General features: G+C 33.1%; 1 protein-coding gene across 2 annotated transcripts in view; it reads right to left on the bottom strand.

Moving 5' to 3' along the window:
* Positions 1 to 8,825: 8,825 nt before the first annotated feature.
* LOC114327888 (elongation of very long chain fatty acids protein 1-like) overlaps positions 8,826 to 18,722 on the bottom strand; it is a 65,955-nt gene continuing 56,058 nt past the window's right edge. For both annotated transcript variants that reach the window (XM_050659903.1, XM_050659902.1), the window contains exons 4-5: positions 11,359 to 11,601; positions 8,826 to 9,041 (exon numbers count right to left, since the gene is read on the bottom strand). In XM_050659903.1, coding sequence (XP_050515860.1) covers positions 8,859 to 9,041; positions 11,359 to 11,601 — 426 coding nt within the window. In that variant the 3' untranslated portion in view covers positions 8,826 to 8,858. The remainder of the gene's footprint in view (positions 9,042 to 11,358; positions 11,602 to 18,722) is intronic.

Raw genomic sequence — 18,722 nt, 5'->3', positions numbered from 1 at the left:
ATTACGTCTTCGGAATAGAGATTACACAAGGTTGGTGACAGTATACACCCTTGTCTCACACCTCGCTTTATTTTAATTTCTTCAGTGGTATTATTCTCTACTCTCATTACTGCTTTCTAATTGTAGTACATATTTGCTATTAGTCGGATGTTTCGTTTATCTAAATTCTTTTCTGCCAGGAGTCTGATTAGATGATCATGTCGCACTTTATCAAAGGCCTTGTTATAATCTATGAAACACATGAATACATCTTGGTTTATGTCAAGACATATTTGAGACATAACGTTCAGTGCAAACAACGCCTCTCTTGTTGCGAGTCCATTTCGGAATCCAAACTGGGTATCATTGATATCCATTTCCAGTTTTCTGTGTACTCTAGTGTGTATAATTTTCAGGAATATTTTCAGTACATGGCTCATCAAACTGATTGTACGGTAATCACTACATTGTTTGGCATTCATCTTTTTTAGTATAATAACAAAGGTGGATAAGAGCCATTCTTGTGGTATTTTTCCTGATGTATAAATGCTATTGAAAAGTTCAACTTAAATGTGGATCGAGTTTTCTTGTATCAGTTTAAGGATTTCCGTTGGTATTTCATCTGGACCTGTTGCTTTACCGTTTTTCATTCTTTTTAGTGCGTACATTACTTCCTCTTCCGTTATTTCTTAACCTTAGTCTCCTTGTATGTTACTTAGTTCAGATTGTTGTCTATCATCTACAAAGAGTTCTTCAACATAGTTTTCCATGTCTTCAACTGTTCTTCTAGGTCTGTTATTATGTTTCCGTTGACATTATACAGGATATTTGGCTACTTACGTTTTTGTGTACCTGAAAGTTCTTTCACTTTTTTATGTACATTAAAAATATCATGTTTTGCCTGCAGTTGCTCTATTTCTTCACACTTAATAATAAAAAAACACACACTTAAAAAACACAAACATAATTCACACTTAATGATAAAAATCTTCCTTTGCTATTCTGATTTCTTTTTTGATTTCTTTCTGTATTTGTTTATACCTTTGTTCGTTTTTTCCTTTCATTATTCTCCGATTGTTCACGAGAAAAAGGATTGTATCAGTCATCCATCTTTGCTTTATTTTTGGTTTTTCCTTAGTAAGAATTTTCTTCGAAGGATTTGTTATCGCCATTTTTACGTTTTGCCATTTTTATCTATGTTGTTCGTTGGCTGAGATGTTTCTTTTTCATGAAGTATTTTCAAATTATTATTAATACATCTTTGCAGTTCCTCCTTTACCTCCAGGTTACATAAATGACTGACGTCTATCTGGTTTGCTCTTCTTTTCTGCTCCAATCTTTTTAATTTAATACTCATTTGCGCTATTAGAGGGTTATGGTCTGAATAGACATCTGCGCCTGGGTAAGCCTTAACGGATTTTAAGGAGTTTCTGTATCGTTCGTTTATCAGTAAAAATCAATCTGGTCTCGAATTATTCTTTGGCCATTGTCCTGGGGTGATTTCCACGTATATAGTCTTCTCTTTGGTAAGTTGAAGAATGTATTAGATGCAATCATGTTATTCTCCTGACAGAATTGAAGCAGTCTGTCACCTCGTTCATTTCTTTTACCAAGTCCGTATTCTCCTACATGTTTGCCACTTTTTCCTTTACCAATTTTTGAGTTAAAATCACCTAGAGTTACGGTGAAGTCTCGTGATTTCGTCGATTTTAATACTTGATTGATTTCTTCGTATAATTGTTCAATTCCCTTTTCGGATTTATCTGCAGTAGGTGCATAGATCTGTAAGATATTTAGTTTACTTGTGTTTGTTTGTAGTTGGAGAAATAAGAGCCGATCTAATACTGGAGTAAAATTAATGACCGACTGCATCATAGACTTAGATACGAAAACTGCTACGCCGTGTCTGTGTTGAGTACTACTGTTTCCGGAGTAATATGCTATGCCATTTGTTGTCGAAAAACTGCCAGAATTTGGCCATCTTGCCTCACTAATGCCTAGAATGTCAACATTTAATCTTTGCATTTCTTGTATTATATTATGCATTTTGCCTGGATCATACATACTCCAGCATTCCATGTACCAATTTTTAATACTCTCTTGGGTGTTTTTCTATTTTCTTTAAGAGTGGTATTTATTACTTCACAGGGATTTCGCTGGTTGACGACCCGGGAGGCCCTGTGGTCTTCTTCTGATATACCTCCCATGCCGGATCCTGGTCTCCGATTCCCATGATCAGTGGTTAAGTTGGCTTTTTGTTGTACAGTCATGATGATCGTACTAGAGATATCCATGATGGATCTTTAATGTAGTGGTTTCTCCTTGCCGTCTACATCCTTATGCTGTTGACTAGTAAATAATTCTTCCGCCTGTAGCGCCAATTTCTTGACCCCAGGAAAAAGAGTGCCCTTTCACTTGCATACCAACCGAAGTTGGTCAACAAGTGGGGACTGCTTATTCCGGCAGTCACTCGGTCGCCAGAGCCTCATCAGTTACCTAGCAGGGTGCACCGGATGATCAAGATCAAAATCATCACACGGGCAGGTGAGGTTGACATTTGGATAGGAGAGGCTGTATGTTGCACGTCACCATCCCTTACACCCCTATGCCCCTATTATCAAATATGTGTTTTATCTCGCCAGATATTAATGACGCAGGGGTAAAAACTCGTGGACTCAACTGTAACCGAATTATTGCAATAACCGATCATTGGTTGCTACTAGAAACGTTTCGAGAACTCAAATTTCTATTATTTAAACCGGGATATAGTTACCTAGTACATATGTATCTATATACACCTAATATCAATATTATAATATAGTTACCTATATAATTGATCATGATGCGTTCCTTCACTTGCGCGTCTCTTGGCTCTTGTTATTTTCCCAGTATAGGTTGGGGGAGTCGGTGGGGTTATACGTGTGGATGTCGCTGTATGATTTATTTTGGTATTTTTTTTCAGTACCGTTTTCCATGTTGTAGGAAGCCTTTGAGCATCGTCTCTTTGGTTTAGCTTGTTAGGATTTTTTTCTATTTCTATCGATTCTCTAATTTCACGTTTTATGTGGATTTCCATATTAGATAACATCGTCGTTTTGTTCAGGTTTATTGCATGTCCTATATTTGCCACATGTTATGCAATGAATGACGTTGTTTCTCTAATTTCGATAGCATTTCGGTGTTCATCTCGTCAAACATGGATTCTTCGGTTGGTCTGCCCGATGTTGACTTTTCACAAATATACATCATTATCATCATCATCGATGACCGCTGACAGCCCATGGAGGGGCATGGTCGCCCTTTGGGGTTTCTAGGCTCTAAAATTTTACATGGTGTGGGGGCCAGCCATACGCATAACTCCTCAAAAGTGTTCTAAACGATATTTATCTAAAATATTACTTCCTTGTTTCTTTATTGAGGAGGTCTTTTCGGCGTTATGTGTGTTTTGCTTGTTTGACTATAGTTGCCATGTTTTTCTTTCCTTTGCTTGTTTTTCCCATTCTCGTATTCCTAGGTCTTTCAAATCATGGTTAATATTATCAATCCATCTCTTTCTAGGCCTACCTCTCGGTCTCTTCCCATTTAATTCTTTTCTAAGAACTTTTTTTGTATTTCTCTTATCATCCATCCTTTCTACGTGTCCTAACCAACTCAGTAGTTTACTTCGTATTTCTTTTATGATATTAGGCCTGTTTACACTCTACACTCTATTTATTTCGTGGTTCATTCTTATACGCCATTCCCCTGTATAGGTTCATATATTTTCCTTAAGATTTTTCTTCTCCATCTAAGAAGTTGATCCTCTTGTTCACTAGTCAAGATCCATGTTTCTCATGCATACATTACTATAGGTCTCATTACTCTTGTGTATATTTTTACTTTTGAATTAATGGATACTGGTTTTGACTTTATGATATTTTTTAGGCTGTAGAAGCATTTGTTTCCAAGTGTAATTCTTGCTGTTACCTCATCACTGTTTCTATTTCCTTCTGTTATTGTTGATCCTAAATATTTGAAACGGTCCACTCTTTCAAAATTTTGCCCGCTCAGAGATATGTTGCCTTCCGTTTGTACTTTTTCCCGAGTTGTTATCATGTACTTTGTCTTTGAGACATTAACTTCTAGACCCATAGTCTGTGTCGCTTCTTTAAAATATGTATAAATTTTTTCTAGGTCTTTTAATGTCCAGCTGATTGTGTCTATATCATCTGCGTAGGCAACGACCTGATTGAGCTTTGTAAATATTGTACCATCAATATCTATAGGAGTTTTCCTCATTACTTGTTCCAACGCAAGGTTAAAAAGTGTTGTTGACAGTGCATCCCCTTGTGTTAGACATTCTTTAATTGTTAAATTCATCGGACAGTTGATTTTGGATCCTTACTTTTGCTTTGGTGCTGGTTAGGCCTAGTTTTACTAATCTGATTAGATTTTTGGCACCTTTAACTTTTGTATTGCGCTATATAATTCCTTCCTAAATTATAAAGTCATATGCTTGTTTGAAATCTACAAATAAATGATGTAATTCGGTATTCCGCTCGTAGAATTTTTCCAGCGATTACCTTACTGTAAATATTTGGTCTATAGTTGACCTGTCTTTCCTGAATCCTCCTTGATAATCCCCTGTTGTTTGTTCCATTATACATATTATTTAGTCTTCCTTCCAATATTTTGCTAAATATTTTGTATCCAACGTTTAGTAGTGATGTTCCCCGGTGATTATTGCAATCTAACTAATGTTCCGGCATTATTCCTGTGGTCCATATTTCTAGTATTAACTTTGATATTTCACTTTGTATTCTATGTCCTCCATATTTTAACATTTCTACAGATATTGTATCGCATCCTGGGGCATTGTTATTTTTCATTTTTTTTATTGTCTATTTTATTTCTGCTTCTGTTGGTACATATTGGTCTACTTCAGCCTCTCCTACCAATCTTAGCTCTTCTATTTCGCAACGTTGATTTTGTTTATTCAACAGTTCTTTAAAATGTTCTCTCCACCGTTTTAGCACTCCTGTTTCGTCTGCTATTAGGTATCCATTTTTGTCTTTGCATAATTTTGTTCTTGGTTGCAAACCTTTTTTTTCAAGATTTATTTCCTGATATAATCGTTTTATTTAATGCTTTTGTTCATGTTCTTCTAGCATTTCAATCTTGTCTTTATTGTGTTCCTTTTTTTTAATCTTAGATACTTTTTAATTGTCGTCTTCTTGTAGTATATTTCTCTTTGGTTTCTTTCGTACTCTTGTTCACCATTTTAAGCCTAGCTTGGTTTTTTTGTTCCATTAGTCTCTGACAGTCTTTATCATACCATCTTTTTGGCTAGGTTCTTTGCTTTTCCCCACTACTTCTTTTGCAGCTGTTATTACTTCTTCTTTTAAAACCCTCCATTTATCTTCGATATTTCTGACCTGATTTTCATTTACTTGATTACATTGTTCAATTATGTTTTCTATTTTCGTTTTATATCTTGCTCGTTTTTCTGACCTACCTTTACAATTCTGTTATCTTTACCCCTATTCTTAAAATTAAAGTCTACATTACTGTTTTTTTTTTAACATCCAATGTTCATTGCAATCTGTCTCATTACAAACAATAAGCAATACATATAATTATTGAAAAATAACATAGATGGAGGCCGCCAAGTGGCGAGCACCCAGTAAAACATATAAGATTATAGTTTTAAAATAAGACATAACAATTACTTGGAACATAATAGATAGATAAAATTTTGTATATTGGACAGTTCAGACAACAAATATGATTATTAAAAGTCTAAGAAACATGAATAAAAAATACGAAAGAAGTTTAAAAAATCACTGAAGCTAAAACAATTTTATTTCACTGCTCTATGACACTGCACTCTGTTGTTGCTCTGATGTTCAGATGTACTAGAGGTCCAAAGGGTCAGGTCTTTTTAATCGTCTTTCATGAGAAATGTTGAGCAGGTCCGTGGCGAGCGGATTTGGATGACAGGAAAGTCTGGTCTTGTATCTACAATTTACAGCAGATATTGCTTCGCTAACAGTTGGTAGCTGTAGGTCGTGGTGTAATCTCTGGTTCGTAACATACCAAGGAGCATTGCAGATCTGGCGCAACACTTTTGATTGGAACCGTTAAAGTTTTTGAATGTTGGTATTACTTGTTGTTCCCCATATTTGTGCTGCATATAGCCATACGTTTTCGTTATTTTCATTGATCTTTCTGTAGTACATAGTATGTACCCATTGTTAACTCTTCCTCCGAGACGGATATATCACCATATTTTCTAGCTTTATTCTTTTTCTGATCTTCTATTACTATAGCTTCATTTTCTTGTGATAAGGTTTGCAATTGACTCAAAGTGAATAATTCGCCATTTAGAAGCAATTTGTTATAACGAATACCTGCATTTTGACCTTTCTCTCTTGCTTCTTTTTGATATTTGCGAAGTACATTTCTTTGAACTTGTATGTGTTTTTGTTACCAATTTTTGAATTCTATGGGGATCGGTCTTTTCTTATTAATATTTTTGGTACCAAGTCTTCGTATCCCTTTGGTATGGATTGGTACCAAATCTTATGCTTTATTTGCGTTTCGTCTTCATTTTCGATCTCTTCTATTTCTTGGATGATCAGATTTTTTCTTACTTTTTTTTTCTAATACTTCTACCCTTCTTTCTTGAATTTGCAATATTGTTTGAAGTTCTTGATTCTTTTCTTTTAACTCTGTGTTTTCTTCTGTTAGTTCTGCCAATTCTTTAGTAATTGTGTTGATTTTGTCTTCTGTTCTCATATTTTGTTTTTCCAGTAGGTCTAACTTTAAATTTTTTCAAATCGCATCAATTTTCTGTTCCATATCTTTACTACAGTGGATTTTAGTGTACCTTTATTATAGCAGACCGTAGTTACTGTTTTGTACAAAAACGTTATTTAAAATGCAAAAACTTAATGTATTAAAATTGGTTATACTAAAAACTTTTACTTTAATTTTAAAGATTAATTTACTAATTTTGAACTTTTCCTTTTATTAAAAAAATAGAATGATATTTTTGAAATCTTTCTTCTCAAACTCTTCTTTGCATCTATTGGTATATGGTTGACAGTTCTTCAGTTTAAATATAAAGTGTACATACCCCAATTCACAATTTTTCTAAGAGAACACTTTTAAAACCGACTTGCTTGTAACAGGCGGCCACACCCACAAATATATCTTCTTCTTCTTCAGATGCCATCTCCGCTACGGAGGTTGGCATTCATCCTAGCTATTTTAATTTTTGAGGCAGTAGCTCTAAATAGTTGTTTTGAGCTGCATCCAAAACATTCTCGCAAGTTCTTCAGCCATGAAATTCGTCTTCTTCCGATGCTTCTTCTGCCATCTATCTCTCCTTGCATTATGAGTCGCAGGATGCCATACTTCTCGCCCCGCATCACATGTATATAGGGTGAGGCAGATAAAGGGCCTATTAGAAATATATCGAGAACTAAAGACAACTGAATTATGAAAATTGGAATAAGGGGTTTTGAAGACTGATCTATTTAATGAAAATATTTTCATCTATTTGGTACTTCCGGTTATACCGGAAGTTGCTTATAACTTCGTTTTTTTAAATGGGACACCCTGTATATTTTTACATTTTTGGTTTCTCATCGATTTCTTCTTTCTTACAATAAAAGGTTTTGTAAGATTATACAGGGTCGGTTAAAAGATAATTACGTTTTTTTTATTAATTTCGTAGCAATATTCACACCCTGTAGGATTGTAGTAGTTTGACATAATAAACTCTATTTATGTTCAAATGATTTTTAGTATAGGCTAGTATTGTTAACAATTATTAGTGTAGCTAAATTTTTAATTTTAGTATACAGGGTGGGTCGAAACTCGGAATGAGTATTTCCTGAGTTTTCTTAAATGGAACACCCTATATTTTAGTATTGTAATGAAATGATATTTCATGGTACTTTTTACTTCTCAAGCATTCCCTATACCTAACTGCTTTAGTTTGTGCTTAATTGTTAATCGCAACTATTGGCAATTTTAATTATCAGTATAGATTAATATGTATTCATTTCCAAAAAATTATTTGTGACTGAATATTTTCACGGCCAACCTAATACAATTTCACCCATTTTGTTTTGCAATTAATGTTTGGTTTGAATCACCAATAACTCAAAAATTAAAGAAGTTAGGTATAGGGAATGCTTAAGAAATTAAAAAGTACCATAAAATAATATTTCATGACAATACTAAAATACAGGGTGTTCTATTTAAGAAAACTCAGAAAATACACATTCCGAGTTTCGACCCACCCTGTATACTAAAATGAAAAATTTAACTCTACCAATAACTCTTAACAATAGTAGACTATATTAAAAATCATTTGAACATAAATACAGTTTATTATGCCAAACTACTACAATCCTACAGGGTGTGAATATTGCTACGAAATTAATAAGAAAACGTAATTATCTTTTAACCTACCCTGTTTAATATTACAAAACCTTATATTTTAAGAAAGAAGAAATCGAGGAGAATCCAAAAATGTAAAAATATACAGGGTGTCCCATTTAAAAAAACGAAGTTACAATCAACTTCCGGTATAACCGGAAGTAGCAAAGAGAAGAAAATATTTTCATTAAATAGTTTATACCTCAAAACCCTTGTATTCCAATTTTCATGATTCTCTTTGCTTTAGTTCTCGAGATATTTCTAATAGGCCCTTTATCTGCCTCACCCTGTATATTTATATATTATATTGAACGTATGTATGGGTATGTGTACATCATGTGTAATTCGAACAACGAGTGAGAGAGAGAGAGAGAGAGAGAGAGAGAGAGAGAGAGAGAGAGAGAGAGAGAGACATGTTATTATATATTAAATTTATTTAAAAAATACAATTATTTCTTTTTACCTACACTCTTTTGGTTATTTACATATGATTTAATGTAAAATCTTACAAATAAGTTGATCATAAACACATTTTGAAATATCCATATAACTAAACTATAAGTTGGCACTGAATAACACTCTGGAATAAGTTTTGTTATTGCCAACGAAAACAATATCACATTCAGTTGCACCTACAAAGTAAGTCAAAGTAAATTAATATAGATATTATCGGCCAAACCCCATTTCAGGACAAACTAGTTCGGCCTAGGTCAAATTTGTTTGTCCTGAACGCGTTAGGATAAACTAGTTTGGCCTAGACCAAACTAGTTTGTCCTAAACGTGATAGGATAAACTAGTTTAGCCTAGGCCAAACTAGTTTATCCTGATATTAATATGGCCTTGTATAAACATAGTGTACCTACAAAGCAAAATAAATAGATACATTAAATATAATACTCTGTAATTGGATGTAAGATAATTATTTTTATTAAAACGATAGTGGTTCGTCTGGACTAAATAAGACTAATGGACAATTGATAATACAATCAATCATATTATAAAAGACCTCAATTATAAAGATTATTGTTTATTTTTCTATCGTGTGCTTTGGTGACAATTATTATAGTTGCAGAGTATCATTGCCTTCTTGCACTTGCATCTGTTTGAGGAGCAGTTTTTGTTGCAGCTGAAATCGACAAGACCTTGTCCTGAACCAACTGAACCTCTCGTAGCTTGTTAACACATTCATGGACATACATGGATATTTCTAATTTTTTTCAGATTTATCCGTAAGGTGCACCAACTTCAAAAATCGGAAAAACTGGTTTTACGGGTTTTCTGGTAATTTTCCTCATTTTATAGACTTCGAAAAGGATCAAATTGTTACAATCAATACCTGTTCAAAATTGAATAATTTTATAGAGAAAGCTTACAAAGAGTCCAAAAATTTAGACCAAAATCGTTAGAAGTTGATAAGTAAATTTTCTTACAATGGATTAGGGTTGGACAGGGAGTTGGTTTTATTAGCTAATAAAAACAAAAATATCTATTTTACTTTTGTATACACAAAAAGATAAGGTAAAAGATTTATCGTTATTTTCACTGAGCACTAGTGCACCTATTTCGGTAACAATTGCTTGTTCTATCTTTAAGCATATTTGGAAAGAATGTTCTCCTTTGTAGCAAGTCCTGAAGAAGTCTAAAATCAATAGGCGAAAGCATGACAAAAATAAAAGGCACTCACTTTGAAGCACCAGTCTTTAATTGCTTCCTCAGTACTAGGGTTCTTCCCAGCTGTTATCTCAGTACTTTGTTATTTACTAGTAACTTTTACTACTTGAACGTTTTATATATATATATATATATATACAGGGTGTAACAAAATACAGGTCATAAATTAAATCACACATTCTGGGACCAAAAATAGTTCGATTGAACCTAACTTACCTTAGTACAAATGTGCACCCAAAAAAAGTTATAGCCCTTTGAAGTTACAAAATAAAAATCGATTTTTTTCAATAGATCGAACACAGTTTGAGGTTTCTTATTTAAAACGGACATGTGACATTCTTATGATAGGAACATCTAAAAAAAAATTGTAGTGAAATTTGTGTACCCCATAAAAATTTTATGGGGGTTGTGTTCCCTTAAACCCCCCCAAACTTTTGTGTACGTTTTAAAACACAATGTTTTTAAAACTTTTTTGCCTCTTAGTACTTTTTCGAAAAGTTAGTTTTGTTTGAGATATTTTGAATATTTTGTCAAATCCACCACATATTTGTGTACTGTTAAGTACGATTTTAGAGACTTGGTAATAAAATGAAAATTTATTTATAAATTACAGTTTGAGGTATACTTTGAACCATATTAAAAATGAAGCCACATCTTGATAAAAGGTGCCTTATCTGAAAAATACTACGAGGCAAAAAAGTGTTAAAAACACTGTGTTAAACTAATGGTACAAAGATAATAGTTTAATTGGAACGTACACAAACATTTGGAGGGTTTAAAGGCACAAAACCCCCATAAATTTTTTTAAACATATTAAAAAAGAACCCGCCTCTCTATTAAAACTGGTTTATCGAAAAAGTACTAAGAGGCAAAAAAAATTTAAAAATATTGTGTTTAACTAATGGTACTACAAAAATAATTTAATTGGGACGCACATAAAAGTTTGGGGGGTTTAAGGGAACCAAAATCCCATACAAATTTTATGGGCTGCACAAATTTCAATATAATTTATTTTAGGATATTCATATCATAATAATACAACATGTCTATTTTCATTAAATAATCTCTAATAGTTTTCGATATATCGGAAAAAATCGATTTTCATTTTGTAACTTCAAAGGGCTGTAACTTTTTTTGTGTGCATATTTGTACTAAGGTAAGTTAGGTTGAATCGAACTATTTTTGGTCCCAGAATATGTGATTTAATTTATGACCTTTATTTTTTTTACACCCTGTATAATTTTTTATAACAAATAAATATTACGAAGTATTACTTACAATCTGTAATAAGGTTAAACTCTTCTTTATTGTGGTATACTTGCTCCATCTGGAATTTATAGCACTCAATAAATAGTAAACATACATAAAAACATGAGTTAGCGAATTTAAACCACCAATTATCCATGTAGTATCCCCATAGTCATATCTAAATGCCAAGAAAGCTGCGCATAAAATGCCAGTATGGTGATATATGTGGAGAAAACTAGCTTGTTGGTATTTTTTCCGCAATATGAAAAAAACCTGAAAAATAAAAAACTTTAAGTGCACACAATTCCCATTTTTGCAAGAGCAGAAAAGAAACAAAAACAAGTTAAATTTTATGCTTATAATGTTGATGTGATGTTTATAATAATTATTACGTTTACGTTTTACGTTTATGTTACGTTTTTTATCATATATGCTAGTGGCCATAATTTTAAAACAAAAAAAAATGGTTTGTCCAGCATGACTCGAATCATGTTCGTGATTTATATAGGTTATCAATTCATTTATGTTTGTATTTTATTGTTTTATAGTTTTGCTTAATATTTTATGTATTTCTCACTCTTTCTCAGAAGAAACTATTTTTATTCCTGGGTCTGTCGGTCTCATAAATAAAACAATTTATTTTTGCTTAAACGTTTCCTGTCTCTTACCATATTATGTAGACACTTCAAAACGGTTCTAGGTTGTAAACTAAAGATTATGTATACAAGAGATCAAATTACACATAAGAAAAAATCCTATTAACATTCACTAACAACAGAAAAGAAAAATATTTTGTAAGAATGATGTGAAGTTGCGAACTCAAAATATGAATACTGATGAGGGGGGGTTGATTTATCCCCTCTACTTGTTGCAAGCCACCCATTGGGGGCGGCTTCCTTCGACTGGTTCGTGGAAAGAAGAAAAACTCGTGCAGGCTATAAATTTAATAAAAGAGTTTACCTTATTCTGGCGATCATTTTCACATAACTACTTACTAAATTTTTACATTTAATTTTACACAGTAAATTTCGCGATCTATTTTTACACAGAGGTGATACATGTTGCTTGTTTGAGAGTCGGCACACGAAAGTTAGCTAAAACAGGCGAGAAAAAAACACACAACTCCATGTATGCATAAAACCGGCTCACAAAAAACCCAACGCATTTTTGTTTTACTTGTAGGGAAAAAGGGCAAGCGTCAGTTGCACCATAATTCTCAGAAGTTGCATTCGCAACATAGTTCCCGCCTTGATGAGAAGGCATCAAAAAACAAAAAGAGAAAATAATTAACCCTAGAATACGAGTCATTCGTAAATTTTACGACGCTCATAATACATTGGGCATTTTTGTCCACTCTCGTTTATTTTAACGATTTCCCCAATTGAGTACCTTCCACATTAGTATTGATCTTGATAATGTAGCAGGCGGTTGTTGTAATTTCCAATTCTGAGGCCATTTCTCGTCACTTGGTTCGTAAATTTTACGAAAGTCCCGTGTTTATGTCATATAATAAATCAGCTGGATATTATTGTTTGTATTTTGGTTTTGAGTGTTTTAGTAACAAAAAATTAAGGTAAATTGTTTTTCATTCTCATTACATAATATACTATGTAATATTTGAGCTTTTCGTATTAGAATGTCAAATACAAAGTTTTTGTCGGCAAAACAACTGGTGGAGGAAGCGGCACGTATTATGAACGGGGAAGTGAGTGATCCAGATCCGTTTGAAGATAGTGATAGTGACTGGGAAGAGGACAATTTGGAAACTGAATCCTATAGCTCCGATATTAGTCATAGTCATTTCGATAAACAGATACAACCCCGCAAGTTTACGTCGAAATATTCGCCAAAACTTAGCTGAAATCCTCAACATAACTAAAGGAGATGATGCGAATATAACCCAGAAAAAGATGACGAAGACTCGTTTCTACTGTCCAGACAAAAAAAGGCGCATGACCACCAACTATTGCAAGGAGTGCAAGAAGCCAATTTGCGGAGAACACCGAGGAGATATTTGTACTCTATGTTCCTTAGAATACTCAAATTATGTCTGTTTCATAATTTTATGCGTTCATTTTTATTCTAGGAATCGGAATTGTTTTTTATACACTGAATAAAAAATTCAAAGTAAAAAATATAGGCTCTTTTCTATGGAGTAGTAAAATTTACGATCGTCCCGTATTTACGCTTGGCAAAAACGGTCCCGTATTCTAGGGTTAAGTATAATTCGAAAAAAGTTATAACCAAAACTAACAAATTATTAAAGTTATAACCGTTCAGGAGTTTTATAACCTTTACAACTCTTACCTTGTTATCCTTTCCCGGATATATCTCAACTACCTGAGCTATAGGCCATTTAAGAGGAGGCGAGTTTTCATCCTCGAGCAGGACGAGATCATCAGGCTTTATGCCTTCCTGATGAGTAAACCATTTGGGTCTATTTTGAAGCCTTAAGGTAATCGCGGCTCCAGACCTTCTACATATTCTGCTGAATCTTGCAGAATTTATTCCACAAGGAGAACTTATTTTCTTGAATATGAGAGAAATCCGATTTAGTATATGAGGTTAAGTTAGATCCAATAAGGGAGTGTCCGGGAGTGAGAAAGGAAAAATCGGGCGGGTCATCTGAGAGCGCGCAAATAGGGCGTGAATTAGGTACTGCTTCAATCTGTGAAACTACAGTAGATAATTATTCGAAGGTAAAATTTCAGTTACCCATTACTCTTACGAGATGATACTTGAAATTTTTATGGCAGCTTCCCAAATACCACCGTGGTGTGGAGAACGGGGAGGGATAAACTTCCACTGAATTTGACATGAACTAGCGAACGAGCGAATAAATTCAGAGGTATTACCTTTGAGACGCAACTCATATATTTCCTCCAATTGGTTTTTTGCACCGAGAAAGTTCGTGCCATTATCGCTGAAAATGACACTGGGATTGCCCCTTCGGGCGATAAACCATAAGTGAGTAAGTCGAAATAAATATCTGCTCCAAGCAAAATTTGAACTTCGGCAGGAGCACAAAATTCTGGATCAGCTAGATGAATGTTTGGTGGAATTTTAAGAGCATTAAAATCCAATATCATCTGAGGATGCTTACAAGTGATGGTTGGGAGAATGGCACAGGAGATTGTAAACTGTTTCGTGGGATCAACGTTTGAGAAAATATTTAAATCCACCATTTTATTCAATGTCGAACAGATTTCGGATATACCAGAGATTTGAAGACTTTTTGTGTAATCAATACGCTTCAAGCGACTTGCTAATTCTTCAGTGATAAACGACAGCTGGCTAGCAGAGTCTGTAAGGTAGCGTACCTTAACAGGAATATTATGAGAGTCATATATTGTAACATATACTGTTTGGAGTAGAACCTCCTTTTTGCCCGAAAGTGCAGAGAGAGGTGATGCTTGATAGACATCATTAGAGTAAGACTGATTTGCTTTTCGTGAGTTTGCAGAAGAGCTTGGAGTTTCGATTTGAGTATTGGGATCACGAGATACATTAGAGTGAGTTCGAGTATTTTGAGAATTATGATTTCCTTGCGAATCTTGAGAGTGACGAGTATTTTGAAAGTCAATGTTTCTGTTCGATAGACTAAGAGATTCTTGATTTGTTCTTGCGAAGAAACGAGAATTATTTGGGTTGCGAGTAGAACCGATAGAGAAGTGGAGCAGGGAGTGATGCTTTCTGCAACATTTGGCGCAATTTGACGTAGAGGTACATGTACTTGTCGAGTGACCACTAGCCAAGCAGTTGAGACACGCATTCTTTACTTTGACTGTTTGATAACGCTCATCTTCAGACATATTTAAAAATCCTTGACAAGTGTATATCTTGTGCGAGTTATTTTGACATAAAAAACATTTAAAGTACTGGTATCATAGCCTTTGGTTACCTGGTGGGCCCTCTACAATTCGATAACCAATTCAGGTGGTGTATTTGTTGGTTTTCTTCTAGCGATTAACACTAAAATTCGGTCTTGAGCTGCAGTTGTAACGCGCTCACGTCCTAGATGACATGGGGCTCGACTTACAATGTCCCAAAGATGACGCCACAATTGACTTTTATTAATACTTTGGAGACTCCCATGCGTGTAACTACATTAGTTTGCTGCATGCCACATTGAACAAAGCCCACAGCCTTATTTATCTCATCCAAAGTTAAATGACGTCATTTCATGATCAAAAACAATATTTTCAGTGCACTACATAATACTCTGAGCTAATTAGCAAAATACAAGGAAACGTTATTTACCAGCAATTTTATTGCTGTAATCGAATCTTATGATTGTATATATTAATAATATAGATATGCAAAGTCCCCAGAGAGTGTGCTACTTTTTTATAAACAAAATGGCGCTCGATAATCGTGTTTTATTTAATTTTTGCTCTATAACTTCAAAGGTTTTACCTTTACACCAAAAACATCCAAATAAAAATTCACCGTAATTAAATTCTGCATAGAGACGTGTTTTTCCCGATTTACTTCGATGAAAATGTTTCCCAGAAAATGCGGGTTTTTCCAACAAAATCTATAAGCTTCATCTAAAATTTTAGATAAGTAATTGTTTATTAATAATTAAATAGCCTGGTAGTATAAAAGCTCTTTTCGTATAGAATATAATTCCAGAAGCCGATGAAAATTGAATGAACAGTTTAGCAAGAATTAATTTGTTGAGTAAACATTTACAGTTGCTATAATAACCGCAATAATTATAATACATAAGAATAACTATGATTTTTGTATAAAAAGACACTGTACCTATCTAATTTGTAATTTAGAGAATTAAAATTGGACTATTTAAGCGGCCTCAGGAACATTTTAAAATTATAAACAATTATTTGGCTTATAAACAAATAGAATGTCTCGGGAAATCTTAAATTAAATTAAATCATGAAAACGGTATTGGAAAGAAAGGTGGCACGGCATTTCTTTCAAAAGCAAAAACGTTTAATTTTGATGAGTGGTTCCTGAGATACAACCAGTCAAAGTTGACCGGCATTTACGGCAAAGATACAAACAATAGGATCATAATTTTCGAAACATCACCTGTTTCTTTTTGCCTCTTTCTCCACACTAATTTTCATATCTTTAAAATACTCATAACATATATTATTATAATAAAAACTATCGATATTACGACTGAAAATTGACATAAATAGCAAAATTCCAATCAAAAATTAGGTTGGAGGAAATGTAATCTCAAAGCTAAATCGGTGTACGTTAAAAAAATGCATTTTCTCGGCTTCCCATGGAGCAATTTTTTTCATTCTTTTTTTTGTTCAAAAGTAACAGTCGAGTAAAGCCATCTAACTAATGCATTACTAAATATCAAACTTCCTTTTGTTTTGTTATAATGGATTAATTTTTTTATAAGAAAATAAAACTACATATTTTTCCAGTTGTAGATATTTTTTAGATAAACTTACTACAAGTGTACCTTTTAACGTTAAAAACACAAATATTCTCACTTGAAAGCTTTATAAGTATTGAATTAATTTTTATTTAAACAAATTAAAAATTTTTGTTGTAATAAATAAATTAAGTTATTATAACAAAACAAAAGCAACTTTGACTTTTAATAATTTGTTAGTTAGATGGCTCTACTCGAGATACTTCGGAACAAAAAAATTGAAAATAAAAATAATGAAGAAAATAGCTTAATGGGAAGCCGAGAAAATGCATTTTTTTAACGTATACCGATTTTGAACTTTGAGATTATATTTTCTCCGACCTAATTTTTTATTGTAATTTTTTGCTATTTTTGGCAATTTTCACTCGTAAGATCGATAGTTTTTATTATAATAATATATGTTATGAGTGTTTTAAAGATATAAAATTGGTGTGAAGAAAGAGGACAAGAATAAAAAGGTGATGGTTTAAAAATTATGATCCTATTGTTTATATCTTTGCCATAAATGCCGGTCAAATTTAACCGGTTGTACCTCAGGAACCACTCATCACAATTAAAGGTTTTTTCTTTTAAAAGAAGCGCCCTGCCACCTTTCTTTCCAATACCAATTTCACGATTTAATTTGATTAAAGATTTCCCGAGGTATTCTATTTGTTTATAAGCCAAAAAATTGTATATAATTTTAAAATATTCGTGAGGCCGCTTAAATAGTCCAATTTCAATTCTGTAAAGTACATTAGATAGGTACAGTGTCATTTTATACAAAAATCATAGTTATTCTTATATATCATAATTATTGTGGTTAATATAGCGACCGTAAATTTTTAATTAACAATTCAATTGTTGCTAAACTGTTTATTCAATTTCCATCGGCTTTTGGAATTATAATTCATACGAAAAGGTCTTTTATATTGCCAGGATATTTAATTATTGATAAACAATTATTTATCTAAAATTTTAGTTGAAAATTAAAGATTTTGTTGGAAAAACCCGCATTTTTCGGGGAAAATTTTCGTCGAAGTAAACCGGGAAAAACACGTCTCTATGCAGAATTTAATTAAGTTGAATTTTTATTTAGGTGTTTTTGGTGTAAAATTAAACTCTTTGGAGTTGTGGAACAAAAATTAAATAAAACACGATTTTCGGGCGACATTTTGTTTATAAAAAAGTACCTAGCACACTATCTGCGGACTTTGCATAGATATATTATTAATATATACAATCATAAGATTCGATTCCAACAATAAAATTGCTGGTAAATCATTTTTCCCAAAAATGGCCTATTCTCCGATAATCTGCCCAGACTATAAGTAACAAGAACTTTATAGCACGAACAAAATCGAAACTAGCAGAATATTTACTGCGGAGTAAAACCTATAGTTTGTTCCTCTTCTGTAATAAAAATTTGTATCAAATATTTGTTATCACTTTTAACGTTATGCTTTTCTCACAAAAATCTACAGAATAAGCCACTGTATTAATTCAATTGAAATTAAAAGATCACATATCGCCGCTTCGCAAGAACGTAGGCTTAAGTCGAAATTTGACGAAATTGACTTATTAATGCAGATCTACTAAAAATGAAAGTATCTATCGCGTGAATAAAGACCTATGACGTTAATAATAATAGTCGCTAAGAGATGGCACCAAGTGTCTATATTTGTTTAGCGAGAAATTAGTTAAATACTAACATTTTCGTATGAATACAGACCCAAGTTAGTTACGCCGCAGAATAGCGCAGAATGTGAAGCAATTTGTGTGTTTATTTTTCGTCAAGGACGACCGATTAGTTACTTACGATTAGTTTTTGTGTATTTATTTCTCGACAAGGATGACCGATCTTATACTTACGATTAGTTTTTGTGAAAACTCTCTCTAAAATAAGGACCCTTTTTTAGTTAGGTCAGCGTTTTAACAAAGTTGAAGTAAATGTCTCTCAGGAAAAAAGACTCAAATGTAATAGGGGTTAACAAAA

The sequence above is a fragment of the Diabrotica virgifera genome, chromosome 8 (assembly GCF_917563875.1).
Source record: "Diabrotica virgifera virgifera chromosome 8, PGI_DIABVI_V3a".
Taxonomy (NCBI): domain Eukaryota; kingdom Metazoa; phylum Arthropoda; class Insecta; order Coleoptera; family Chrysomelidae; genus Diabrotica; species Diabrotica virgifera.
The sequence above is the reverse complement of the archived record's forward strand: the minus strand, read 5'-3'. Positions and strand labels throughout refer to the sequence as shown.